Source organism: Eschscholzia californica, unplaced genomic scaffold, assembly GCF_041429995.1.
Source record: "Eschscholzia californica isolate CP2 unplaced genomic scaffold, dmEscCali1.0.p SCAF_5, whole genome shotgun sequence".
In the NCBI taxonomy this organism is placed as follows: Eukaryota; Viridiplantae; Streptophyta; class Magnoliopsida; order Ranunculales; family Papaveraceae; genus Eschscholzia; species Eschscholzia californica.
In genome coordinates, this window is record NW_028238472.1 from 32,140,196 (window position 1) to 32,163,818 (window position 23,623).

Genomic DNA, 23,623 nt, shown 5'->3' on the forward strand with positions numbered 1-23,623 from the left:
ATATTAGATGTTATTATCTATTCGTAATTTAGTTGTGCAAGGAGGTTTGGATGTTCTTCAATCTTCTAATATGATTAACCACTTCAAAAGCAACAATTTGATACTTTATATGTTACAAATGGTTTGAGAAAGAAAATATTACAATTTGATCTAAAATATTGATAAAACTCGACTTATCTGAAGTTGGGTAGTATTATGCGACACCAAACTACTTTCGTTGCATTCTTATCAGATAGAAAAAGTCCATTATTTCTTCCAAAAGACAATTGGTTGTATGCAGGTTTTTTGTGCAGTTCCAGAAATCTTTTACGATCTTACCAACTGTATTTCTAGTGTTGATTATATTTCTTGCAATCATGTACTTGAGTATTTCTTCGAGATTGATATATTAATCAAAGAAAACAAGTATAAGAATATCTTTTTTGGTATTGTCGTGGAATTAAAATTTGTCAAATATTGAAACAACCACCTCTTGTGTTTTGTATCTTTGATCCAAGGACAAAAATAAAGGTTGGGTTGGTTTTCGAAAAACTTCAGGATTGTTTTGAAAGTTCTGATTATGATTTAATAAGATCTTTATCTCAAGTTGTTTATATTATGTTTGTGCTGGATTGTTTGTTTGTTGGGTATACTCGAGCACCGACTGCAAACCTAATCAGGTTATAATCAGGTTATGAAGTGTTTGTTGTGAATTCTGTTGTGAACTAAGTTTAACATCTGACTCGTCTGACTCGTCTGGATTGTTTTGAAGTGTTTGTTTGTTTGTTGGGTATATTATGTTTGTTGTGAATTCTGTTGTGAACTGTTTAACATCTGACTCGTCTGAATTGGGAACCTGAGGAGCTTATAATCAGGTTATGAAGTGTTTATAATAAAGTTATGAAGTGTTTATAATCAAGTTATGAAGTGTTTATAATCAGATGAAACTTCTCAATTCTTATTTACTAATACTTATCTATTTGAAGTGTCTCTAATCGGATGAAAAAGAAAGTAAAAAAAAAATTATTAATAATTCAAAAACAATACTCATGAAAAGCAATTTGGTAAATAAAACATATAAAACTTTCAAGAAGTTCTTCTGTGACTTGTGTCGACCGATTTGTCTTCCTGTCAACCAAAACAAACAAAGAAGCACAATTTATTACAACAATAATTCAATAAAACCACTCATTCATAAGCCACAATTCAAGTTGAACAAAAAATTTGTATATATCTTTACTTTTCATTTGTTTATGTACTATAAGAGAAATATTTTCCACTATATGTTCTTGAAGGGTTGTACATTTGGGAGCGTTGTACACCCATTAATAGATCCATATGTGACTGCATACAGTAAGATAAAGATCACAATATATACTATACTTTCTAAATGAATCAAACACGCATAAGGAGTTATAAATTACCAAATCTTGTCGAGGTGTTAGGATCATGTTTTCTTGTGTAACAATTACCATCCAGTCGACTCTCTTGTGTAGTTGATAAATCATAAACCGGATCTGGCACCGGATCACGAACCGGACTAGATGTAGGCATTTTAGAAGTAGTGCACTAACAAATAAAACAACAAATTAGTTATTTATCCATTTGACTGGTCCAACTTCAGCAAAAGTAACACTCAGACCACGGGTAGGAGTGTTGTCGTATTCTAGCGCTGCTTGTTCCAACCCCGTTTCATGTTCTAGAGTTGTTTGCTCCAGCGCTGTTTGCTCCAGCGCTGTTTGTTCCAGCCCTGGCTGATCCAACATTGTTGCTCCCGCATCACTCTCTGCCTCTCTGGTTAACTCCTGCTAATAGGACAATGGTATTTTGGTCTTTTCACAGTCTTACAAAAGATGGTGAAAAGACCAAAATGACCCTTGTCTTATTTGCCACCTCAGCTATGGTGTGTGTTGGGCATCACCGAGCCCCCAAAAATTTTTGTTTTCATATAAACCGGGCATGCTGCCGTGCCATGTCATGGCTCGGGGTGGAGTCGGTAGCTGGCACCGGTTTAATAAAATTCTCTGTTTTTTTTTTTTTTGTTGAACTAATAAAAAAAAAAAAAAAAAAAATCTCTGTTGGCCCGGGGTAAGACGAAATAGACGCTACCAAAAACCCTAGTTACACGAAGAGCGCGCGAAATTGGTTCTTCTCTTCCAAGTTCATATTTTTACAGTATTTCGATTTTTCATAGCGGCGGAACCAGAGAAGAATCTACTAGAGCAGTTAAAGATTAAAGTGTTTTATCAATTTCATATTAGATAATCTCTGTCAAGAAAAAAAATTTAAATTAAAAATGGTGGATTTTAGTTCATCTTATAAAAACACAGACGATGAACTCGGTAAGACGAAGAAGAACAAGAAGAGGAAGTTTAGAAACATTGAAGAGGATGGAAAAGTTTTAGAATCTCAATCAACTTTAGTAGCATGTTCTATAAGCCATACAATACAATCAGATGAAGAAGTTGAAGAACAGGAAACTTTGACTAAGAAGATCAAAATAGACGGACAATGGAGAAACCTAGATTTGATGTTATCTATTCAGAACGAAAGCCTCGATCTTCAAAGGTCAGTATTTTTTTTAACTCGGATTGGTTTTCCTTATTTTGTTATTAGATTTTGTTTCTTTTTAGTAATCTAGGGTTTAATTCTTGTAGGAAACTGGAACTTGCATTTAACTTTGTTAATTCAATGCAACGGAAGGAAGATGATTTTGATGAAGTTTCTCAAACAGTGAGTAATTCCCGTGTTATTTCACTTGTTAATGAATGGGTTCAATCTCGTTTGGTTTTTGGAAAAGAGAGTATTGAAGGGAATAAACCTCAGTTAGATTTTAGGTTTTGGAAGATTCTTAAGTTTTGTTTGGAGGAGTCTTTGTGTTTGCAAGTTTCACTAAGCTTCAAGTCTGAATTGTTATCTGCATTTTCTGAAGTTGGGAAAGATGCTTTGTCAATGCTTGACAAGAAAAATTTGTTTCTTTTTAATGAAAGATTTGAACTTTATAGTGTTCTATTAGATTGTGTTAGTTTGCTGTTCTCTTCATATGACAGGGTATTTAAACCAAGTTTTGAGACTTCGATGGTTAAAATGGTGGTTAATCTTGTCCAAAAGATCTACCTAGAAGAATTTTGTAATGAGAAATCTGGTCTTCTTTTACTCAGTTTGTCGAGTTTGATCTTAGAACGTTTTGCTAATTTCCTGAGGGTTCACCCGACTCCGAAAAAAATAGTTAAAGAGTTCGTAGATAAGGATAAACTTCTTGAACCGCTGCTAAGTTTGTTGGGTGTGTTGCATGGACAAATTGATGGCGGTAGTTCTCCGGGAACAGTTAACTTACTGAAGATAGTGGAAGAGGTTTTGTCTAATGGATTGTTCCATCATGTTCATCTTGAAGGCAATGACGGGTTTTTAACTATTCTTAGTGCACAAAAGAATGTCGAGTTGGGAGTGGAAGTCTCAAATAAAAGTTATCAGAAAAAATTTCTCCAGGATTTGAGAGGAACCCTGTCTAAAAAGATGTGTACATTGGGTAGTGTCGCGGAGCTGTATCGCTTGTTTGTTGTTAAAGTGAAGAAGCTAAAGGGACTCCCAGTGCTGTCCCAGGACATCCTCATGACAGGAGAAACAGGTGTGTCAGGATGCCTAACTAAATCGAACACCAATTGCATGTCTAAAATGTTTGGTGGGAATGATAGTTCAGCCACAGAAAGTTCTAATTCATCAAGTAGACCTGACATAAAGACTATTTACTCATTTTTTAATCTCTTTGTAATCTTTATTGAGCCATTGATGCTTAAGGTAAATGCTAATTCTGACGCCAACTTTGAAGTGGGATCCATGTTGAGTGATGCGTATTGCACTCTCAAAGCCACCAATAGGATACTTTCCAGTTTTAGACATGAAAAAGTATACATCCGAACGGAGGATACATCTGAAGGAGAGCACCTTAACTTTTTGAAGGAGTCATATCAGAAACTTGTTTCGTTTTCTTCAAGGATATGTGTACTCTTGTTTTCCCGTTTGAAGGTAGATGATGGGAAACCCAAAGAATTTGTACCTTTACTAAAGGAGATTATAATTGCGCATGGTTATTTTTTGGAACTTGAATATGAAGTCGTAGGAGATGACAATGACTTGGTATGCTTGTGGAGTATGATGCTCTCATATATAGCTATTGATCTGCCTATGATCGGCGCACCTGCAAGATTCTCCTTAGCTTCACATGTTCTGCACCTTGGATGTCAATTGATTAATGTATATAGCGAGCTTCGCCAGGTCAGTGGAATTATTTCTGATTGCTTTACCTGAAAATGCTTTTTGATTCTTTATTGAAGTTGGGGCTTCTATGTTAAAAATTTGAAGAGAACTTATCTAACTTAGTTGTTAGATGTTGCTTCTTCTCCATAGTTTGTCCATTATGTTGTTTTGTTCATATCACTACATCAGACTGGCTATGGTTCTGGTGGGCAGTGTTGAAGCGGTTTTTGTTTTATTCTTTTGTTTTTATAGTTCTGGGTCTACTTCCTATATTATTTCCGTTTCATTGACGCCTTCCTGCCACAACTTCTCTAATATGTAGGTTAATAGCCCCATATTTGCACTTTGTAAAGCAGTGAGGTTATTTGGAATTCCTGACAATAATGAAAACGAGTACTCAAGATTCGCATCACCTGAAGCACGAGTACAATCAGTCACAATATTGTTATGCTGTCAAGATTTCAGGGTTGTCATTCGTAATGCTATCAAATCCATGGCAGAAGGGCAGGCCAGTGGGTGCATCAAGATGTTAAAAAGCGATATGTCTGATTCTTTTGAGTGGCTGAAAGGCAGCTCTTTGATGGATGAAGGAGAAACTGAAGGACCTTCACATAGTTCCAGCATGTCAAATTTAGATTTGCGGGCTGAGCTTCTAGGAAGGGCTTTATCTGAAATATACTCGGTTCTATTAGATTTTTTAGTTGTCACGCCAGGAAACAGTATTATTGTTGGTAGTGCCGTAAAGGGAGTGATAAAAGGAGTCAGTCCAACCTTCAGTATCCTGGTTGGGAAACACACAGACCGTGTCAATGATTTTCTTCACTCTGTTATTGGGGACAAAAATTCTGACCAGGGAATGTCCAGCAGCTCATCCTGGGTTTTCTTGTTCTTTTCTCGTATGTATGTTTCCTGTCGAAGCTTATACAGACAATTAGTCAGCTTAATGCCTCCAGATTCATCTACCAAGGCTGCACAAGCAATGGGGGATCATTTTGCAACATATTCTGGAGAGGATTACATGGAAAACCCTGTTGAAAGTTATTTTTATTGGATAACTAGTCCTGCAGAATCTCTCCATATTGTTTGGAAAGATATTTGCGTCCAGGATACTCTAGAAGTATGCCCACCGCTGGTTTATGTGATGTGTACCATGGCTTGCCAGAGACTTATTGATCTGACTAGACAGATAAAAGGTTTCGAGTTCATAAAGGAGGGGGGAGAAAATTTATCAATCTTAAGGCAAGAAGCTGCAGATGTTACTACAATCCTCACTAGGTACCTCCCGTTGGTGGAGAAAATGGTAGTACTTCTCGCAGCTGATGCTTGTGCAACTTCTAAAGCGAAGGAGAAAGAAGCTGTAGGAGGAGATGATGCATGGGATTTGAGTATTCCTTCTCTGACAAAAAAGTCACTTCCAACTGCAGTTTGGTCGCTTCTCTGCCAAACTACAGATAGTTGGTGTCCTTATGCCAAGAAGAAGGAATTGCGGAAGTTTCTTTCTATATTGTTCAATATTATCCTATCCGGTGCTAGACACAGTGGCAGAGACAATCTGGAGCATAAAATGGGTGAATCTCATAATTTGGAGGTCACACTACACGGAATCTCGTTGGAGCTTCTACGTGATACTATGTTTTATGAACAAACAGTAAGAAGTTAAATTCTTCTGCAATTTTTTTTGATTATTTGATTAATTTTGTGCGTAAAGTCTTACTTTAACTGTATAATTGTGATGCTTATTTTCTCTGCTTTGCTAGTTTATTTGCAGGAATTTGGAATCAGCATTTTGCCGTGTTTTGGAGGAATCTGTATTACCACTATTTGGTGATTCTTTATCAAGGAATGTTGACTACAATGTCTGGTTAGATGTTTTAAGTAAAAATAAGAAGAATTATTTTAAAACAAAAAGTAAAAATAAGAAGACGTCGATGGTCCTAAACAGTAGACAAGTTGCTCATGAAGATTTTTCAGCACTGAAGCCCCGTCCCCGTCCTTATCAATCTCTAGCGGAATGTAGCAAGGAACTTATGGCTTGTCAAACCTTGCTTAATCTCTTATGCTGGATGCCACAAGGTCATCGGAATTTGAAATCTTTTTCTGGTTACGCCAATTACATACTCAATCTTGAAAGGTTAGTTAACTTTCGTCTTCTGTTTTATTAAGTCTTAATATTAATTTGTACATTGAGTTCTCTTTTGGGGTAGAATATTAATTTATTTTCATGATTTTTAGAAGATCTTAAATCATTAAATGGATACTTAGATACCATAAGTTTCACAATTACATGTCCCAAATATTAAAAAGACCTTCCTTTTAATATTATTGTTCATGTTACCAATTTTTATTAATTCAACACTATATATTTTCTGTCTTAATTATTCATATTCTCGTCTTAAATACGAGTCGTGATTAATATTTGGTAGGTATTGAGTTCTTGTTGAAGCATTTGCAGAGTACATAATAGTCCACTTCCATAGTTTCTTCTTTAGTCATCTAACTATCCTGAAATTCTCTTTGTCAGGCTCGTGATTCTCAGACTACTAGATCGCGATGGTGAATCAGAAGTGGATATTCACTACGAACTCTTTAGATTATTTTTATGTTGTAGAAAGGCCTTAAAGTGTCTGTTGGTGGCAGTTCCCGAGAAGGATGGAGTAAAAACGTCCTCTATTGTTTCAACAATTTCTGATGATTCGAAGTCTATTATGTGGCTTCTAAAATCAGTCGAAGTGTTACTTGAATTTGTTCCTGTACTTTCTAAAGAATCTGTTAGCCAGGTGAAGGATTTGGGCTTTTCATTGATGGATCACACATCTCATGTAATTCTGGCATTAAGCAGAGAGCAGTTTTCTCTTGCCATTCCCTCTCTAATATATGATAAAAAATCAACAGTAGGATCACCCACTTCAAATGATCTTAACAATAAAGATAAGTGGAGTCTTTTCTATTCCAACTTGGGAGCATGGATGGAACATATCACAGAGAATTTGAAGGAATCTTCACAAATATTATTTCCTAGTGGACTGCGAAATGCTGCTCCCAATGCTGTCGATTTGAATAAATTAGCTTCCGTTGTTTCATGGTCTCAGGGTTTTCTATGGGGAATTGCATTTATTCTGGACAAAACCTGTACCAAGAAAAGCAAATTGAGGCAGTTCGCTTGTAAATCCGAACTCAACCTGTTCATAGCATTTTTTGAGAAGTTCATTAATTCTTGCTTTCACGCATTACTTCTCAAGGATTCTCGGCAACCAGATGGTTTATACGTTCTCACTCAGGCAGACAATGAGGACGATGCTTCAGGTTTAAATGATTATCATGCATCTTTTCTGAAACCCTCAGCAGGTCTAGTTGAACTTTCAACCCCAATTCAGGAAGGGAACGTCCGAAGCAGAAGAGTTGATTCGTTATCTGATTCTGGTGATGAACCTGAGAAAGTGCATCATGTAGGAACATATTTTGTTCAAAATTCAAGAATTAAGAAGCGGGTCAAGTCCCAAAAAGCAGAATACGATGTCAATATTCTACCTGAGGTTGATTTATATGACAGAGAACTTCTGAACAAACCTTTGCTTAGAAGCTTGTTAAAAGGCGACAAACCTGAAATGGCATATCTTGTCAGACAGCTTTTTGTTGGGTCTTCAGCTATTCTGAGTCTAAAACAACTCATACATGGTGTTAATTTTTCATCAATGTCAATGCCGATTTCTATTGGAACTTCGCTGTTCTTGCTAATGGAGTTGGGAAGTATGATAGAGGAACCACACACATTTTCTCATGTATGGTTAGATGGTGTTCTAAAATATCTGGACGTTTTCACCAGCTATTTATTTAGATCCAAGTCTTTTTCACTAGAAGATGTTTATCCTAGGTTGATTGACATCCATTTGAAGGCTATTGGGAGATGTAGTTCGTTACAGGGGAAAGGAGCTACTCTAGAATCCCATGACACCAAATCCAGTATCAAAATACTCACGAGTCAAGTTGGTTCATCTAGGTCTTCTCTAAGCTATGGAAACTATAGCTTGGACGAGTTTATAGCTAGGCTTAGGATGTCACTTAAAGGTCTAATTAAGGAACCTCTGAAGTTGAATTCCTTCGAGAAAGAAACTTTAGACTCGCATATATTGGCAGCTACTGAAGCATTAGAAAGTGCACTTGTTGGAATACAGAAGCAGCATAATATGATTTATGAAATCAATACTGGTGGTCCATATGGAGGAAAGGTGTCTCCAATTGTTGTAGGTGGGATCGACTGCCTGAATTTGGTTCTTCAATCTGTTCCAGGTATGATCTTCTTTTAACCACTCACTGGTCACAACGTGAAGAAGTAATAGATTTGCTAGAGATATAACAAGTGAACCTTTTTAACATTCAAAATAAGTGCACCTTTTTTTCTTCTCCATAAAAACGTAAAAGTTGCACTTCTATACCTGTGTTCTGATATGATGTGATATATTGATAAATAGGAATACCTCATTTTACTAGTATTACCCTGGCCTTCTCGTTATTAACTCGCGAACTGTAATCTTTTTAGGTTTTTGCACATGGTGGTCTTTGCCGCCTCTCATGACACCTTTATGGTGTCTGTCATTATGCCAATTCTTCTATTTGTTCAGTGTTTTTCATTACCTAAAACTTGGTAAAGAAGCAGAAACACACTTTTTGATGTAACAGTAGAATTTAGAATCATACAAAGCAATAGCTACAGATCAAATAAAGAAAGCGTAAAAGAAAGATAAATGAAGATAGAGAAACACAACTTAGTGGCCCTATTTCCCATTCACAGCTAGGCTGTCTGACTTAAATTGTCCACTTGGGCTCTTAACTCCTGCAAAGACTTCTAACTGAACCCCCAACTCCTGTAGCAAGTTTATCCCGGTAGACTTTGAAATACCAAAAATACCCTTTTTAACACCCCCGAGGGGCTACTAGCCAAGCAAGGTTAGCTTGGCAAGACCATTGGTATGTGGGAATTTAGGTCCTAATCAAGATTGGGTTACACAGGTATGGAAACACTTCTCAAAAATAAATAAATTAATTTCATCGACATCTTGTTGTTTGACAAGTAGGTATTTTGGGAAATTATTATGAATATCTTTTTTTGTTTTATACTTTTATTTTTTAGTTCTTTAAAACTTGCAACTAATTAGAATAAAGCATTACGTCCCTCCAGTTCTTCTGTTTTTGGAGCCAGGAATACAGGGATCTGAGAGTATACAATTAGACTATAAATGTAAGCGTAAATAGTTACAATCTTACAACTCTTCCAGTCAAAGTTAATTATTTCTTATTGTGCTTTTCAGGAGATAGTTGTCCGAACAAGCTTAAAATATACATCCAACGTTCAGTTTCTGCTTTATTCAACATTGTTCTGCACTTGCAAAGTCCACTAATCTTCTGTGAGCACTTGGTCTATAACAATGGAGTTACTTCTCCTGATCCTGGAGCGGTTGTTCTCATGTGTATTGAAGTCTTAACTAAAGTTGCCGGAAAACCTAAGTCACGAGAACCAGAGTCCTTCTGGATGAGTTCACACCATGTCTCACAATCACTTCGTTTACCTTCGGCACTTTTTCAAGATTTCCCTCACCTAAGATCTTTGGAAGCTCCAGCCCACTCAATGTTGTCAACAAACCAAGATTTGGCACCATCCTCCGGCAAACTTCCATGTAACATTGATCGACTTTTCTCTGTAGATCTATTTGTTTCATGCTGCAAGTTGTTGTGTGCAATTCTTCAGCATCATACAAGGTATTTTGTCTTATTTTTGTCCTGTTTTACTTTCCGGTTTTCCTATTGTAAATATGATTGAGCATGATAGTTTCATCTGAAGATGAGGTGAAGGCCTACCCTTTCTTTCCTGTGAATTGCATAAATTTGTAACATTAAAGATCACAAGGCATTAGTATCATAGTTTCGTTTTACTTTCCATACTAACATCTTGTTTGATACTTTGATGAGTTGAGAATTCGAATTTCGAAGTCACTGTGAAACTTTTAATATGTTTTCCTTATTCAGAGTTTGATTAGTCGATGCCATGAAATTTTATCATATGTTCCCTTCAATCCAAATAACTATGTTGGTAAAATCTATTTGTCGTTCTTGCTTTTCCTCTTGAATAATAAAATGATGACTATTTATTTCATTATATGTAGTGCTTCTGGAAGGTGCATATCGGTTCTTCAAGATTCAGTATCTGTTCTTCTCCATTGTTTAGAAACAAAAGCTAAAGAATCAGTAGAGAGAGAAAGCTATTTTGAGTGGGAAGTACGAGAGGGAATCGTTTGTGCCAGTTTTCTGCTAAGGGTTTATGAATTGGTTAGTGATGTTTTAACTTTCTACTTTATTAACTTATCATGGACAACTTTCACACGTGCATCTTGTTCTTGAACACTTATTTTTCCTGAGCACGATATTTTGGGGAAAAGAATTAAGAACATTAGTTGGTTCCCTAATCAGATTTTTGCCGAGTTTAGAATCTGCATCCTCACAAGTTGTTTCTTGTTTTTCAATGTTGTAGATAAATGAACAAAAGGAAAAAATCGGGCGTTACGCTTCACGTTTCTTATCAAATTACATATTAGTCTTTTCGGGATATGGTCCATCTAAATCAGGCATAAGAAGGTATTGTTTTTTTACTTTTGGTCATACTGAATTATCTACTTTTAGCTATACATGATATTGTTTCCACAAAGAACATAAAAGCAATGACATGAAACCCGTAAACCCTAAAGCTAATCTCTATCTCCAAATGACAGGGAAATCAACGAGGCTTTGAGACCCGGCATTTATGCTTTAGTGGAGGCATGTTCGGAAGATGATTTTCAGCAACTTCATACCGTTTTTGGAGGTTAGCAAATTGGATTTATCTTTTGAAATGTAGGACATTCATCTCTGTATCGGGCTTACTGATTTTTTTTTTCTCTTTGATATTGTGTATTGCAGAGGGTCCTTGTAGAAGAAGTCTAGCGGATCTGCAACAAGATTATAAACTCAATTTTCAATATCAAGGGTAAACCCTAATATCAGATTCATCCTCAATTGTTTAATGCTAGATAGAGGCAATTTTGTTGTGCTAAATACACAGGTAATCTTATTTAGGAAAATTGATACCACTTCTTTACTTGTAAGAAAATTTGCCGTGGTCGTATCAGTAAGTTATCTGATTGTATCAAATGTGTCGTACTCTTATGAGTGGGACAAACTTATCATATGTAAAACTATCAATTCATTCTATTTATCTCAATTAATTGTACTATATAGTTCATATTGATGATGATCATTATGGTGAGAATGTGACTACTATTTATGGGATTGTCTGTAAACATAGTTTGACATTAAGTAGTTTTGTATTTTTTTTATGAAGTATGAAAAAATGGAGTAGACGATTTGTTAAGAGACTACATGCGAATGTGGATTGAGCTTTCAACAAAAAAAATATGGATAGAGAAATTTTGGGTGCTATCCTATTGTTTCTTACAAGGTATTCTCTTAGATCACATCTCTCTTAATCTTCGCTGCAAACGTCGCCACTGTCTCTCTTCTCCCTCTCTAGTCTCTCCACCACCAGGCACCAGCCTTTCACCTCGTTACAAATGAACGTGAGTGGTGGTGGAGACAGAGGAGGAGGTCATGAGGGGATTGATATGAGAGATATAGCATTGGTCTTATTGGTAGAATAGTTTTCTACATATTAGCTGGATGAAATTACTAGGAAAATTTTAACGTATGATTTCTGACCTAAATTTAACGAGAGATTGTGAGGTAAGTATGACATTTCACGTGAAAGGAATTAGGAGAGCTCGCCCACTCGAGAGTTAGGTAGGTCTGAATGGTGGGCTTGTTTACGTGGGTTTACCAATATCACTTACCCCACCTGCACTTGTATTATTATTTTGGAAAATTTTTAAAGGCAATGTGCTTTTTTGTTAAAGGCAATATATTTTGCTCTCACAGTTTGGTAAAAAAAAAGATGATGAGATATAGTTAGAGGCAATGCCACCTCTTTCTTCTTGGCAAAAATTGCTGGCCGGCAACCTTCGACCCACGACTAATACTGAAAAAAAGTCTCTCTCTTCTTCCTCACCTCTTCTCTGTACTCTTATCTTCTTCTTCTCTTCGCGGCACCTCATGTTCATAAAACTTTTTCAAAGTCCCCAATTTAGATCCCACCTTTACTGTCTCTTGAACTAGAATTTCATTTTCCCTCCAAATTTTAGGTTTCTTCTACTGAAATTCAGTATTAACAGGTATTGAAACGTTCATTTTTTGATGTTTTCTCTCTGTTCTCTTTAGAGTAATGAAGAATAACCAGATTATCCAACACTAATAAAGCTGGCTATTTTCTCTTTATTTGTTGATTTGATTCTTTATTTGTTGATTTGATAAATAAGAAGAATTTGATTTACCAATGATGATGACGATCAATTATAGAACTACTTACCTATTGAAGGAGGTTTAATCCCTTTCCGTGATCTTTCAGGATGTTTTCTCTTATGATCTGATAATGATTTCAATGAAGGAAAGCATTTACCAGAAACCCTACGAATAGTTTTCTCACTCAGAATCTTCATCCCACCACCATTACTGGATTCTTGAAATGGGTTTTCCGTATTACCATTATTCTCTGTTGATGAAGTAGATTCTTCAACCCTTGATTTCTACTAGATTTTGATCCTCTCACTGAAGATGAGTTCTTGGTTTTGTTGTTGTTGTTTTCTAATGAAATCATCTAAGATTTTAGGTTTCAATATGCATGTTAGTTCAGGCTTTTTGATCAATTTTTTGAGTTGATCAAACCCTAACCTAGTGGAGGAGTCTTGGAATGAATTGTCTATGATTTATGATCAAAATGGGTATAGAGAAAAAGTGAAGAGACAGGGCAAGAATGGAGCAGTAAACAACTAAGAGAGAGAGAGAGAGAAGAGTAACGAACAAAGGATAGTGGGTTTGGGTTTTAAACCAGACCATGAAGGTGTGGTTTCCTCTCGAAATCAGACGTTTCAAGCGCCGAAAACATAAGAGGGAGAGAGGAAAAAGAAGAGGAAGAAGAAGAAAGATTTTTTTCACATTAGGTTGCCGGCGACGACTTCACACAGTTGATTCAAACTCTCGTTTAGACGTTGCCTCTTAAACACACATTGCCTTTAACCAAATTAGAGATTGGCAATAACAACTTCGGACATTGCCTTCAAAATCTCCTTTTTTTTGTGTTATTTTACATTTGATCCCTTTACTTATGACCAATTTCAGCTTAGCCTCCTAAGTCATGTAAAAAACTCATGTGATTTTCTGTTTAGGTTGTGTTTGATATCAGGAAAATAATTCAATGGAAATAAAAGAATTCTATGGAAAGTCTTCCACGGAATTTATTCCGTAGAAATAAAGAGTTCTTTCGTTTAGTAGTCATCTATTATTCCGTGGAATTACAAACTCTGTTATGTGGTTGACAACTAACTTCTACAAATATAATATTCAATTAAGAGTTTTTATTTACTCTTATATAGTCAAAATGACATTTTTACCCTTATCTTGTCAAAATTACAGTTTCATCCTTATCTTGTCCAAATTACATTTTACCCTTATGTTGTCAAAATTATATTTTTACCCCTATGTTGTAAAATTATTTAACCTTGTATCACTTTACTAACTTAAGAGTAAGAATGTCAAGTTGTTGATAAAACAAAATAAAAATGTTAATTTGACAACGTATGGATAAAAAAGAGATTTTACTAATATAGAAGGGTAATGTTGTCATTTTAATATAGAAGTTTAGACATAACGTTTTTACAAGATAAAGTTAAGAATGTCATTCGCACCACATAAGGGTAAAAATGTTATTTTGGTATTATACGATGGCAGAAGTGTCATTTTAACAACATAAGGGTAAAATGTCAATTTGATATTATAAAAGGGTGAAAATGTTATTTTGGCTATATAAAGCCAAAACGTCGTTTTGACAACTTGATAAACATGTCATTTGGTAAGAAGGACAAAAATGTCATTTGCCTAAGATGTATAAGTAAAAGTTTATTTTGCTAAATTTTATGGATAAAAATATCATTTAGAAAATATATGGAGATAAATATTATGTTTCAAGTATCTAAATATATTAAAATATTTTATTTTGATTTTTTACTTTTCACGGAAACTAATTCCTAAGGGGCAAGAAATTAAAAGTGGACTATTTCATGGAAATAGATTCTCTAGGGAGTTATAAGTGGAATATTTTTATTTTTTATATTTTATTTTGTTTCTTTTTATACCCTTCATCTTTATCCTTTATCCTCCGTCTTTATCCTCATCTTTTTCTCCGATTTCTTCATCTGCAGCTACAAGTTGCCGACCGAGGGTGATAATCAACAACAACCATCAACCAAAATTTTTTTTTCATCTCAAATTCTCTCACACACACCACGGCTTGCATAAGCAAATAAGCATGTTGGGTTGATCATTTAACATAAGAAAATGAGGTTGAAAAAAGAATAAGAGAACCCGAAATCCGTCACGGTTCCAGAGTTCGTTAGAGCCCTGGATACCCGAAATCCGTCACGGTCCTAGAGTTCGTTAGAGCCCTGGATACCCGAAATCCGAAGGCGGGATCAACCCGACCGACCCGGTGAAATAAGCGGGTCGGGGTCGATTTTGAAGCGCTACATAGCATCCCGCTTAATAATTTCATCCATTTATACGATAATACCTATGTACATTGTATGTACGCTTGTTTGTAAGTATTTATGTATGTATGACATATATATATATATATACTATACCCATACATATATAACCCATAAGGGGTGTTTTCGCACCTGTTGAGCCCATGTTATTGAACAAAACTCCTTGGTAACTTTTACAAATTAGGAGATTAGCCATTTAGTTTTCATTCTCGTTTTCATAAAAATCTTGACTTTGCAACCCATTCTTGTATGCAAATGTGTTTTTTTGTTATATTCAAATATTTCAGATGTAGTATAATTGCACAGTCCTGAGCAACAATATTTTCGATCCATTATTGTGTTGATGCGATTACACTTACGAGTTAAAGTTTTTCAAACACAAAATCTCATTTCTAATGCATATCGATTATAGAAGTTGTATGCTTTATCAAAAGATTTAAATTCCATGCCAACATATAGCCTCAACTTATTTACCTCATTCTTCATCATATTCCTTTGCTCTTACATTTCTCTCTAATTCTTCATCTTCTCCATTTATACTATGGCTGAAGTTACATTCATCATGTCTCTCATGCGTATTATAACTTTCATCTTTTCCCAAGACGCGAATTAATGTAGGATTTTGTGAAGAAGAAACAATAAGATTATTGTGTTGTGATTAGATATACTCCCTCCATCTCAAATTAAGAGTCTACTATTTCTTTTTTGGATGTCCCAAATTAAGAGTCCCATTCCTAATATATCATATAAAATTTCTTACTTTTTCATGAATACCCTTTCTTTGAATTTTGTAGTGTATGGTGCATTAGTTAAGCTAATTAACATATTTGACATTTTCCAATACAAAAGTTGTTTTTTCTTTGTAATCTTTCAATTATTTCAAGAAAAGTTAATTACTTCAAGAAAAGTTAATGTATTTCGAGAATGAAAATTATAACCTTTGCATTACTTTAAGAAAAGTTGTCAAATAAATAAGGGTAAATTTGGAAGAAGAAAAAATGTGAAAATAAGTTGGATTACCAATATGGGACTCTTAATTTGGGGCGGAGGGAGTATTATAATTCTTTATTTTCGTTTTAGATACTTCCTAAAATAAAGCAAACTAAAAGATATTCTCTAAACTAAGGAGAAAATTAAATTTCATTTTTTTGTTAAAGGAGAACACAAAGACTAACAAGAATACGAAATTAACTCTTCGAGATTGTGCCAGATGCGTTTCTACTAGTTTTCCTGCTCCATTTAGCTAATGCATCTGCCATATTGTTGTTATGTCTCAGCGTGTAATAGAAGATAATGTTGGAAAAGTTGTCTTTGATTTTCACGATTTCTTTGATCTGCTTGTATGATTGCCACTGGATGGATCTACTGGAGTTTTGGAGACGACATGATCACGTTCATGTTGTCACTCTCAATGTGTAGGTGGTCAATGTTGAGGTCTTTTGCCCAAAGCATTGCGTTGTATATTGCTAAGCATTCACATTCTTTCGAATTTTGTCCTCTAACTGTATCTGATAATGCCATTATCTTCTTTCATAGATCTATGAAAGAAGATAGTCAATATGTAGGAATAAAAAAAGAGTAAAATTTTAACAGAAGCTTATAGTCTCACATAAGAAAATTAAGTATCTCAAAATAAATTGAGTATTTTCTACCATTAGTTGTTTGGATGATTTCATCTGGTAGGCAAGATAGCAGTACAAAGAAATAACATTTTAGTTGGATGATGTTATGGGAACGGGACCATAAAATTCGTTTTACTATGTTGGTGTAAAGATACATGACAATTTTTTGTAATTACATTTTAATATATGACAATTTTTGTAGTTACGTTTTACTATCTTACCGCCCCTTTAAATTTTAGAATAGTACTCATGTAGCTTTTACCCTTTGAAATCCTATGAACAAGATCTTTAAGATCCAACCATCAATGAACTCAAGCTCATACTTAAGCTCATTGAATCATGCTTCATTTGTACATATCACCACTTTTAAGATGCAAAATTACCAAAAAAAAATATCTTTATGAGATTTCTCATAAACAAATGTTTCCATTACCTAGATTAGAAGTGTTTATCTTGTTCATTTGACATCTTAATCATCTGAACCCCAAATATAAGAACGATAATAACAGAAAATTATTACTGACACCAGAATCATATATCACATGAGATTTTCAGCCAAACCTTACACACAAGCACATGCCTCCCATCTGAAAGGTGCTCAATCGTTGTTAACTTTCAGCCGGTCGGTCAAGCCCACACAAAGTTATAAATATTATATGGTAGACCTTATTTGGGGATCGATTTGTTCTTAATTTCTTATCTTGACACTTGCTCACTACGAACTAGATTCCTAAGATATCTTAGTGAACCCCCCATTCCCCCTCCCCTCCCAACCTTGAGCTTTCATCGGAGCGACCAAGATTTAAGAGGTAGAGCAGTCAGGGATTTGACCATTACAGTGTTATAACCGAGACATTCTCAGTATCTCTAATTGACTTCTTGGTCTGCAACATATATAAATGCAATAAGTATAGTATTGAGATATGTGACGGATAGAGATAAAGAGATCCGATGATCAAGATGAGTCCAAGATATTGGAAGATATGAAAGATATTGATGATATATTTTCTTATATTTATGAAATTCTTGTAACTATCTAATGGTAATATTAAATAGATTTTATATTGTTTCTTAGTTTAGTTAGTAGAAACTAAGAATCCTAACTCCTAATTTCTCTATAAATAAGAGAGGGTTCTAGGATTAAATCATTCAATTATTAAGTTACTTGAAGATATACGAAGATCAAGAAGATTAGGCTTCCGATATTTAGAATATCTCTTGTAGTCATTTAATATTATTATTAGATAATTATTATATTATTTCCTAGTTTAGTTCAGGAAACTTAGGTAACTAAAAAACCTTAAATTACTCTATACATATGGGTTAGGTTCAACGTTTAAATTATCAAATTGTGTCTGACCAATGTAACCGATCAAACTCACGAGTTGTGGTAATTATTAGTGAAATAATTATTTCTTCGTGGATGTAGGTCGTGATTATCGTACCAAACCCCGTTATATTATCATGTCAATTATTTCAATATCTATCTCTGACATCACATAATCGTGAATTTAACATGGTATCATGAATAGGTTAATCGTTCATGTTTCATTGAAAAAAAATTTGCTTCAGCTATTTTCAACGATTTTTTTCTAATAATAGTAACTTAATCACACACAAAATTCGAGAGTTGTAAGAAGACAAATAAGACGTGTTTTTTCCTCTCCAAGTCGAACACTTCAAGATTTACGTGTTCCAATTTGCGAGGGGATATTGAGGTGAAGAGATCTGAGGATGAAGATGAATCCAAGATATTGGAAGATATGAAAGATATTGATGATATATTTTCTTATATTTAAGATATTTTTGTAACTGTCCATTGGTAGTATTAAATAGATTTTATATTGTTTCTTAGTTTGGTTAGGAGAAACTAAGAAACCCTAAATCCTAATTTCTCAATAAATAAGAGAGGGTTCTAGGATTAAATTATTCGATTACTATTCAATTATTGTAACGAATCCCCACAATTCTAAGGAATAAATTATGTAGCAATTGTGATTTTTTCTGAGATTGTAGTCATGAATACCCGACGAACCTCGCTATATGGTGTTCCTTGTTTATGTTCATCTATCTCTGATCAGGGGCGAGGCTAGTAAGGGGCATGTGGGGTCACATGCCCCCACAAGCTCCATATAGCTCCCCTTAAAACTATTCCCTAATGAAGCCCACCTTTCGGTTTTGTTTGTTGCAAAAAGGTCACCTTTTAACTACTAAAGGTACATCCACTTCTCATATGTAGCATTGTAGATCAAGTCCATAGAAAATAGGGTAAAGACCACCCACTATAACCTCTTTCTTCACACTTAGAAATGATACATAACATTGTGTCTTCTGTAATTTAATTTCTTGAGTTCTTCGTAAACCTAATCCATTGAGTGGTACGATTTTTCCTAGTCATCTCCTCTCTAAAATAAGGTTGTTGTTTTCTTGCATAGCATTTATATTTTTATATGTATTTAGTGTGTTACATTAATTAGCTAGCTTGATTATTTAGTTAAATAACATGTAACCAAATTACTATCAAAATAAAATGTAAAATTTTTAAGTAGAAAACGTGATCGTAGATAGTCAGTCGCCTTAGAAATCAAACAAGAAAACAAACTTGAATATATATATATATATATATATATATATGTATGTAACTATTCAATCTTAGAATTTTGATCACATGTAAATTTTGTCCACTAAAAAGTAAATGCCGTTTTTCTTTCTCCTTGTCTTCGTATTTCTATCTAAATTTGAATAATTCTTGTTTTTTCCTTCGAAATTTGAATAAAATACTTAAATAATATAAACATAATGAGTTAATAAATACTGTTTGATTTATTTATTTATTCACGTGGGGTTCTCTTATTAAAAGTGCCCCCATAGAAGAAAATTTCTGGCCTCGCCACTGTCTCTGATTCTCATATAATCAGGAATTTTAACATGGTATCAATGGATAGGTTCTTTGTTTGTGTATTCTTTTCGCTTCCGCTTTTTCCAACAATTTTATATCGTTGTGTCAATCACCTATTTATTCTTTTGACAATCATCATCTTCTTCGATGGTTAAAGAAATTTTATGTCCATATATTCTTGTATTTCTTATTTGGGAAAATTGACAAATGGAACATTGACAACAAAAAAGTTGATTATAAAGATCGATCATTTTCAATAAAAGATAAACAACAATATGGAGCACTTGCTTATTTTCCACAATCATCCATGCCAAAATTAATCCAACCAACAAATATGCTGAGAGAATTATTTTCAAGCATCTTCTTTAGCCTAAACAAACAAGCAAGAAGAACACGTTTTTCATTATTTCAACCAAAGACAAATCTGTTCATTTTAAACCATCAATTATGCAAATCGGAGGAAACTAAGAGAAATTCTTTTTCAAGATATGAAACACATTGATGATATATTTTCTTATGTTTAAGATATTCTGGTAACTATTTAATGGTAGTATTAAATAGATTTTATATTGTTTCTTAGTTTAGTTAGGAGAAACTAAAAAACCCTAAATCCTAATTTCTTCATAAATAAAAGAAGATTTTAGGATTAAATCATTTAATTACTATTCAACTATTGTAATGAATCACCACAATTGTGAGGAATAAAGTACGTACCCATTGTTATTTTGTCCGAAGATGTAGGTAGTGAATACTTGACAGAACCTCGTTAAATACGGTGCTCAATTTTTATGTTCATCTATCTCTGGTTATCACATAATCGTGAATTTTTAGCATGGTATCATGAAAAGGTTATTTGTTCGTGTTTTCTTTTTGTTTCCGCTTTTCCTAACGATTCTATGTCAATCACCTGTTTTTTTTTCGACAATCACCATCTTCGTCGACGATTGCAAAGTTTTTATATCCATATATCCTTGTATTTCTTCTTTCGGCAATTTGACAAACGAAACATTGACAACAAAGAGGTGGGTTATAAAGGTCGAATATTATCAATGAAGAATAAGCTTATTTTCCACAATCATCCTTTAAAAAATTAATCTCAGTCCAACAACTATGCTCAGAGAATTATTTTCAAGTATCTTCTTTAGCCGAGAACAACAAAGCAAGAAGAACAAGTTGTTCATTATTTCAACCGAACACAACACGTGTTCGTTTTAAACCATCAATCATGCGAATCAGAGAAAAATAAGAGAAATTCTTTTTCAAGATGTATTTTCTTTCTCTCCAAGTCAAACACTTCAAAAATTTCGTGTTCCGACTTGCAGGGAGAGGGTGTTGAGATATGTGTGTAAACACGTGATATAAGTGACGTATAGAGATGATAAGATCCGACGATCAAGAATATTCTAAGATACTTGAAGATATACGAAGATCTAGAAAATTAAATTTTCGATATTTAGATTATCTCTTGTAATCATCTAATATTATTTTATTATTAAATAAATATTACATTCTTTTCTAGTTTAGTTAAGAAACTTAGGTAACTAGAAAACCCTAAATTACTCTATAAATAGGGGTTGGTTTCTAGGTTTTAATTATCGAATTATGTCTGACCAATGTACTGATCAGACCCACGAGTTGTGGTGGTTATTAATGAAAAAATTATTTCCCCGTAGAGATATAGGTCGTGATTATCCGCCCGAACCACGTTATATTATCGTGTCAATTATTTCAATGTCTATCTCCGATTATCACATACTCGTGAATTTAACACGTAATACTTGACGGATCGAAATGATGAGATCCGACTAGCAAGAATATTCTAAGATACTTGAAGATATTATCTTTTCCTACTTTAGTTAGGAAACTTAAGTAACCATAAAATCCTAAATTACCTTATAAATATGGGTTGGGTTTTAGGTTGGAATTATCAAGTTATATCTTACTAATGTAACCGATCAAACCCCACGAGTTGTGTTGATTATTAATGAAACAATTATTTCTTCGTGGATGTAGGTCGAAATTATTCAACCGAACCACGTTATGTTATCGTTTCAATTATTTTAATGTTTATTGATGAGCCATGAAGATGTCTCATTTGAATCTCTTAACTTGGGCTAGTTAGTCCAATTCGAGCCGTTACTCTGATAATTTGTTTGCTTCTCTTTCCCAGGTGCGTTTTACGGAGTTCAGTGCAAAAAACTGACAAAAACGGGAGAATGACACATAAAAGGGCATTTTGGTCATTTGGAGATTCTGGTAACTATGCCAATTTTGACGCTCAGATAAAAGTAGAATCCAAGATGAACCCAATGGCGAAAACGGAAGTCAAATCGGAGTCCGCACGACAAAACTAGAGCAAGTCAAAGTTTGAGTCAAAGATAGTGGACCAAATCAAATAAATAACACGTGGTGTGCATCTGACCATGCACATTGGATTTTCGGTACATATTCGGGCGACGAGGGAGTGGTTAAGGATAGCACGGGGTCCATGCTTCTGTACACCTGAATGGAAGACGCAACCGTACTCCCTTAGTCACGTGGCTCAATCTAACGGCTGAGACTTATTATTCTTGATCCCGCATCTTTGAAATACGTTGGCACATTTTGTTGGTTACTTTGAGAAGCACCATATCAACCCTTATTCCCAAAGGCAGCACTTTTGGGTAGTTCGTTTCTTCCCCTTTTTGCCTCTCATCTCACACATAGCCATTAAATCATGAAGGAAAGAGTTAGCTGGGTATATGTTCAACAGAAATGGAAGAAGGATTATTGGGAGAATCATGAGTTTTTTTTGGATGAGATTTTCAAATCTTTTAAAAAAGGAATGGTTGGAAGAAATATGCTATTATCTTCATTGAATCTAGAGAGAGAGAATCTTCTTCTTATCTCTCCAATCTCTGGAAATTGAAAGATAAATAAACCATTATATGACTAGAGCAGGAAAGGAAAGAAGGGAGAAGATGTGGTTTTGGATTATGAAGATATCATTTATTTTTCTCTGATCTCTATTTTGGTTTTCTTCCTATGGCAGTGGATATAAAAGAAGGGAAAGAAATCTTGATTAATATGGAATGATGGAGATGATTTTACAACTGTTTTAGAGAAAGAATAGATGAGGGTGGGAGTTGTGATTGGCTTGATATCTTCATGTGCTAGAAAGAAGATACAATAAACAGAAAAGATCTTGGCTGGAGCTAGAAATAGAGATCCTTAGAAAGAGAACCAAGGAGATATTCTGAGATATAATTAACAGAGAGAGAGAGATGGATTCCGGCTATATTTTAGGGTATTTAGTAAACGCCCCCCACTTATTTAGCAATATTAGGACTTCACCCCTAAAAACATTATCGTTCAGGCGTTAACCCCCATTGCCCTTTTTTCCGTCAAAATCTCGTTATTTAGTGGGCGTGCGAGTCACGTGCTTGTCATCGGACCAAAATACCCTCGTCCTAAGTTTTAGTATATGACCCCCATATATTTAGCTATATTAGGACTACACCCCCAACCAAAATAGTTTGGTTAGTTGTTGAAGAACAATCTGAAAATCGATTTAACATGGATGAATTTCTTCCTTAATTTTTTTTCTTTGATTGATTCTCCTTCTCCTTCTTCAATTTCTTCTACATTTATTCTAGATTTCAATTCTTCTCTAGCAAAATCTTCTAAGATTTCATCTTTTCTTTGAAACCCATGTCTAAGCAATGGACAACTCCTTAAAACAGGACTAGAAGATTCAATATCAGATTTTTGTGAGAAACAATTATAAAACAGAGACTTTTGAAACCAATTACACCATTTTTGGGTACAACTACTACTAGTTTGTTCTTCCATTCTTTTTCGGGTTCTGTTTGGTGGATGTTATAACTTGAACTTGACCCATACGAGTAATTTTATGGTACAACTACCTCGGACTGGTAAAGACATGATCCACGCTACCATCGGAAGAAGGTATTAGCTCGGGATAAACTATTCGAATGGACAAGGTATTTTGGTCGGGGGTGTAGTCCTAATATAGCTAAATAAATGGGGGTCATATACTAAAAATTAGGACAGGGGTATTTTGGTCCGATAACAAGCATGTGACTCGCACGCCCACTACATAACGAGATTTTGACGGAAAAAGAGGCAATGGGGGTTAACGCCTGAACGATAATGTTTTTAGGGGTGAAGTCCTAATATTGCTAAAT

At 34.6% G+C, this 23,623-nt stretch overlaps 1 protein-coding gene across 1 annotated transcript; it reads left to right on the forward strand.

Moving 5' to 3' along the window:
• Positions 1 to 1,963: 1,963 nt before the first annotated feature.
• LOC147538630 (Urb2/Npa2 family protein) lies at positions 1,964 to 11,497 on the forward strand. Its single transcript, XM_086639181.1, has 10 exons — positions 1,964 to 2,547; positions 2,637 to 4,254; positions 4,559 to 5,884; positions 5,994 to 6,367; positions 6,758 to 8,523; positions 9,543 to 9,990; positions 10,395 to 10,557; positions 10,760 to 10,863; positions 10,998 to 11,089; positions 11,185 to 11,497. The coding sequence occupies exons 1-10, from the start codon at positions 2,276 to 2,278 to the stop codon at positions 11,253 to 11,255; spliced, it is 6,234 nt and encodes a 2,077-aa protein (XP_086495307.1). The 5' UTR covers positions 1,964 to 2,275; the 3' UTR covers positions 11,256 to 11,497.
• The last annotated feature ends 12,126 nt before the right edge of the window (positions 11,498 to 23,623 follow it).

Coding starts and splice junctions, on each gene's coding strand:
- LOC147538630 (XM_086639181.1), top strand. CDS start 2,276: ATGGTGGATTTTAGTTCATCTTATAAAAACACAGACGATGAACTCGGT. Junction 2,548..2,636: donor GAAAGCCTCGATCTTCAAAG/GTCAGTATTTTT, acceptor TAATTCTTGTAG/GAAACTGGAACTTGCATTTA. Junction 5,885..5,993: donor CTATGTTTTATGAACAAACA/GTAAGAAGTTAA, acceptor CTGCTTTGCTAG/TTTATTTGCAGGAATTTGGA.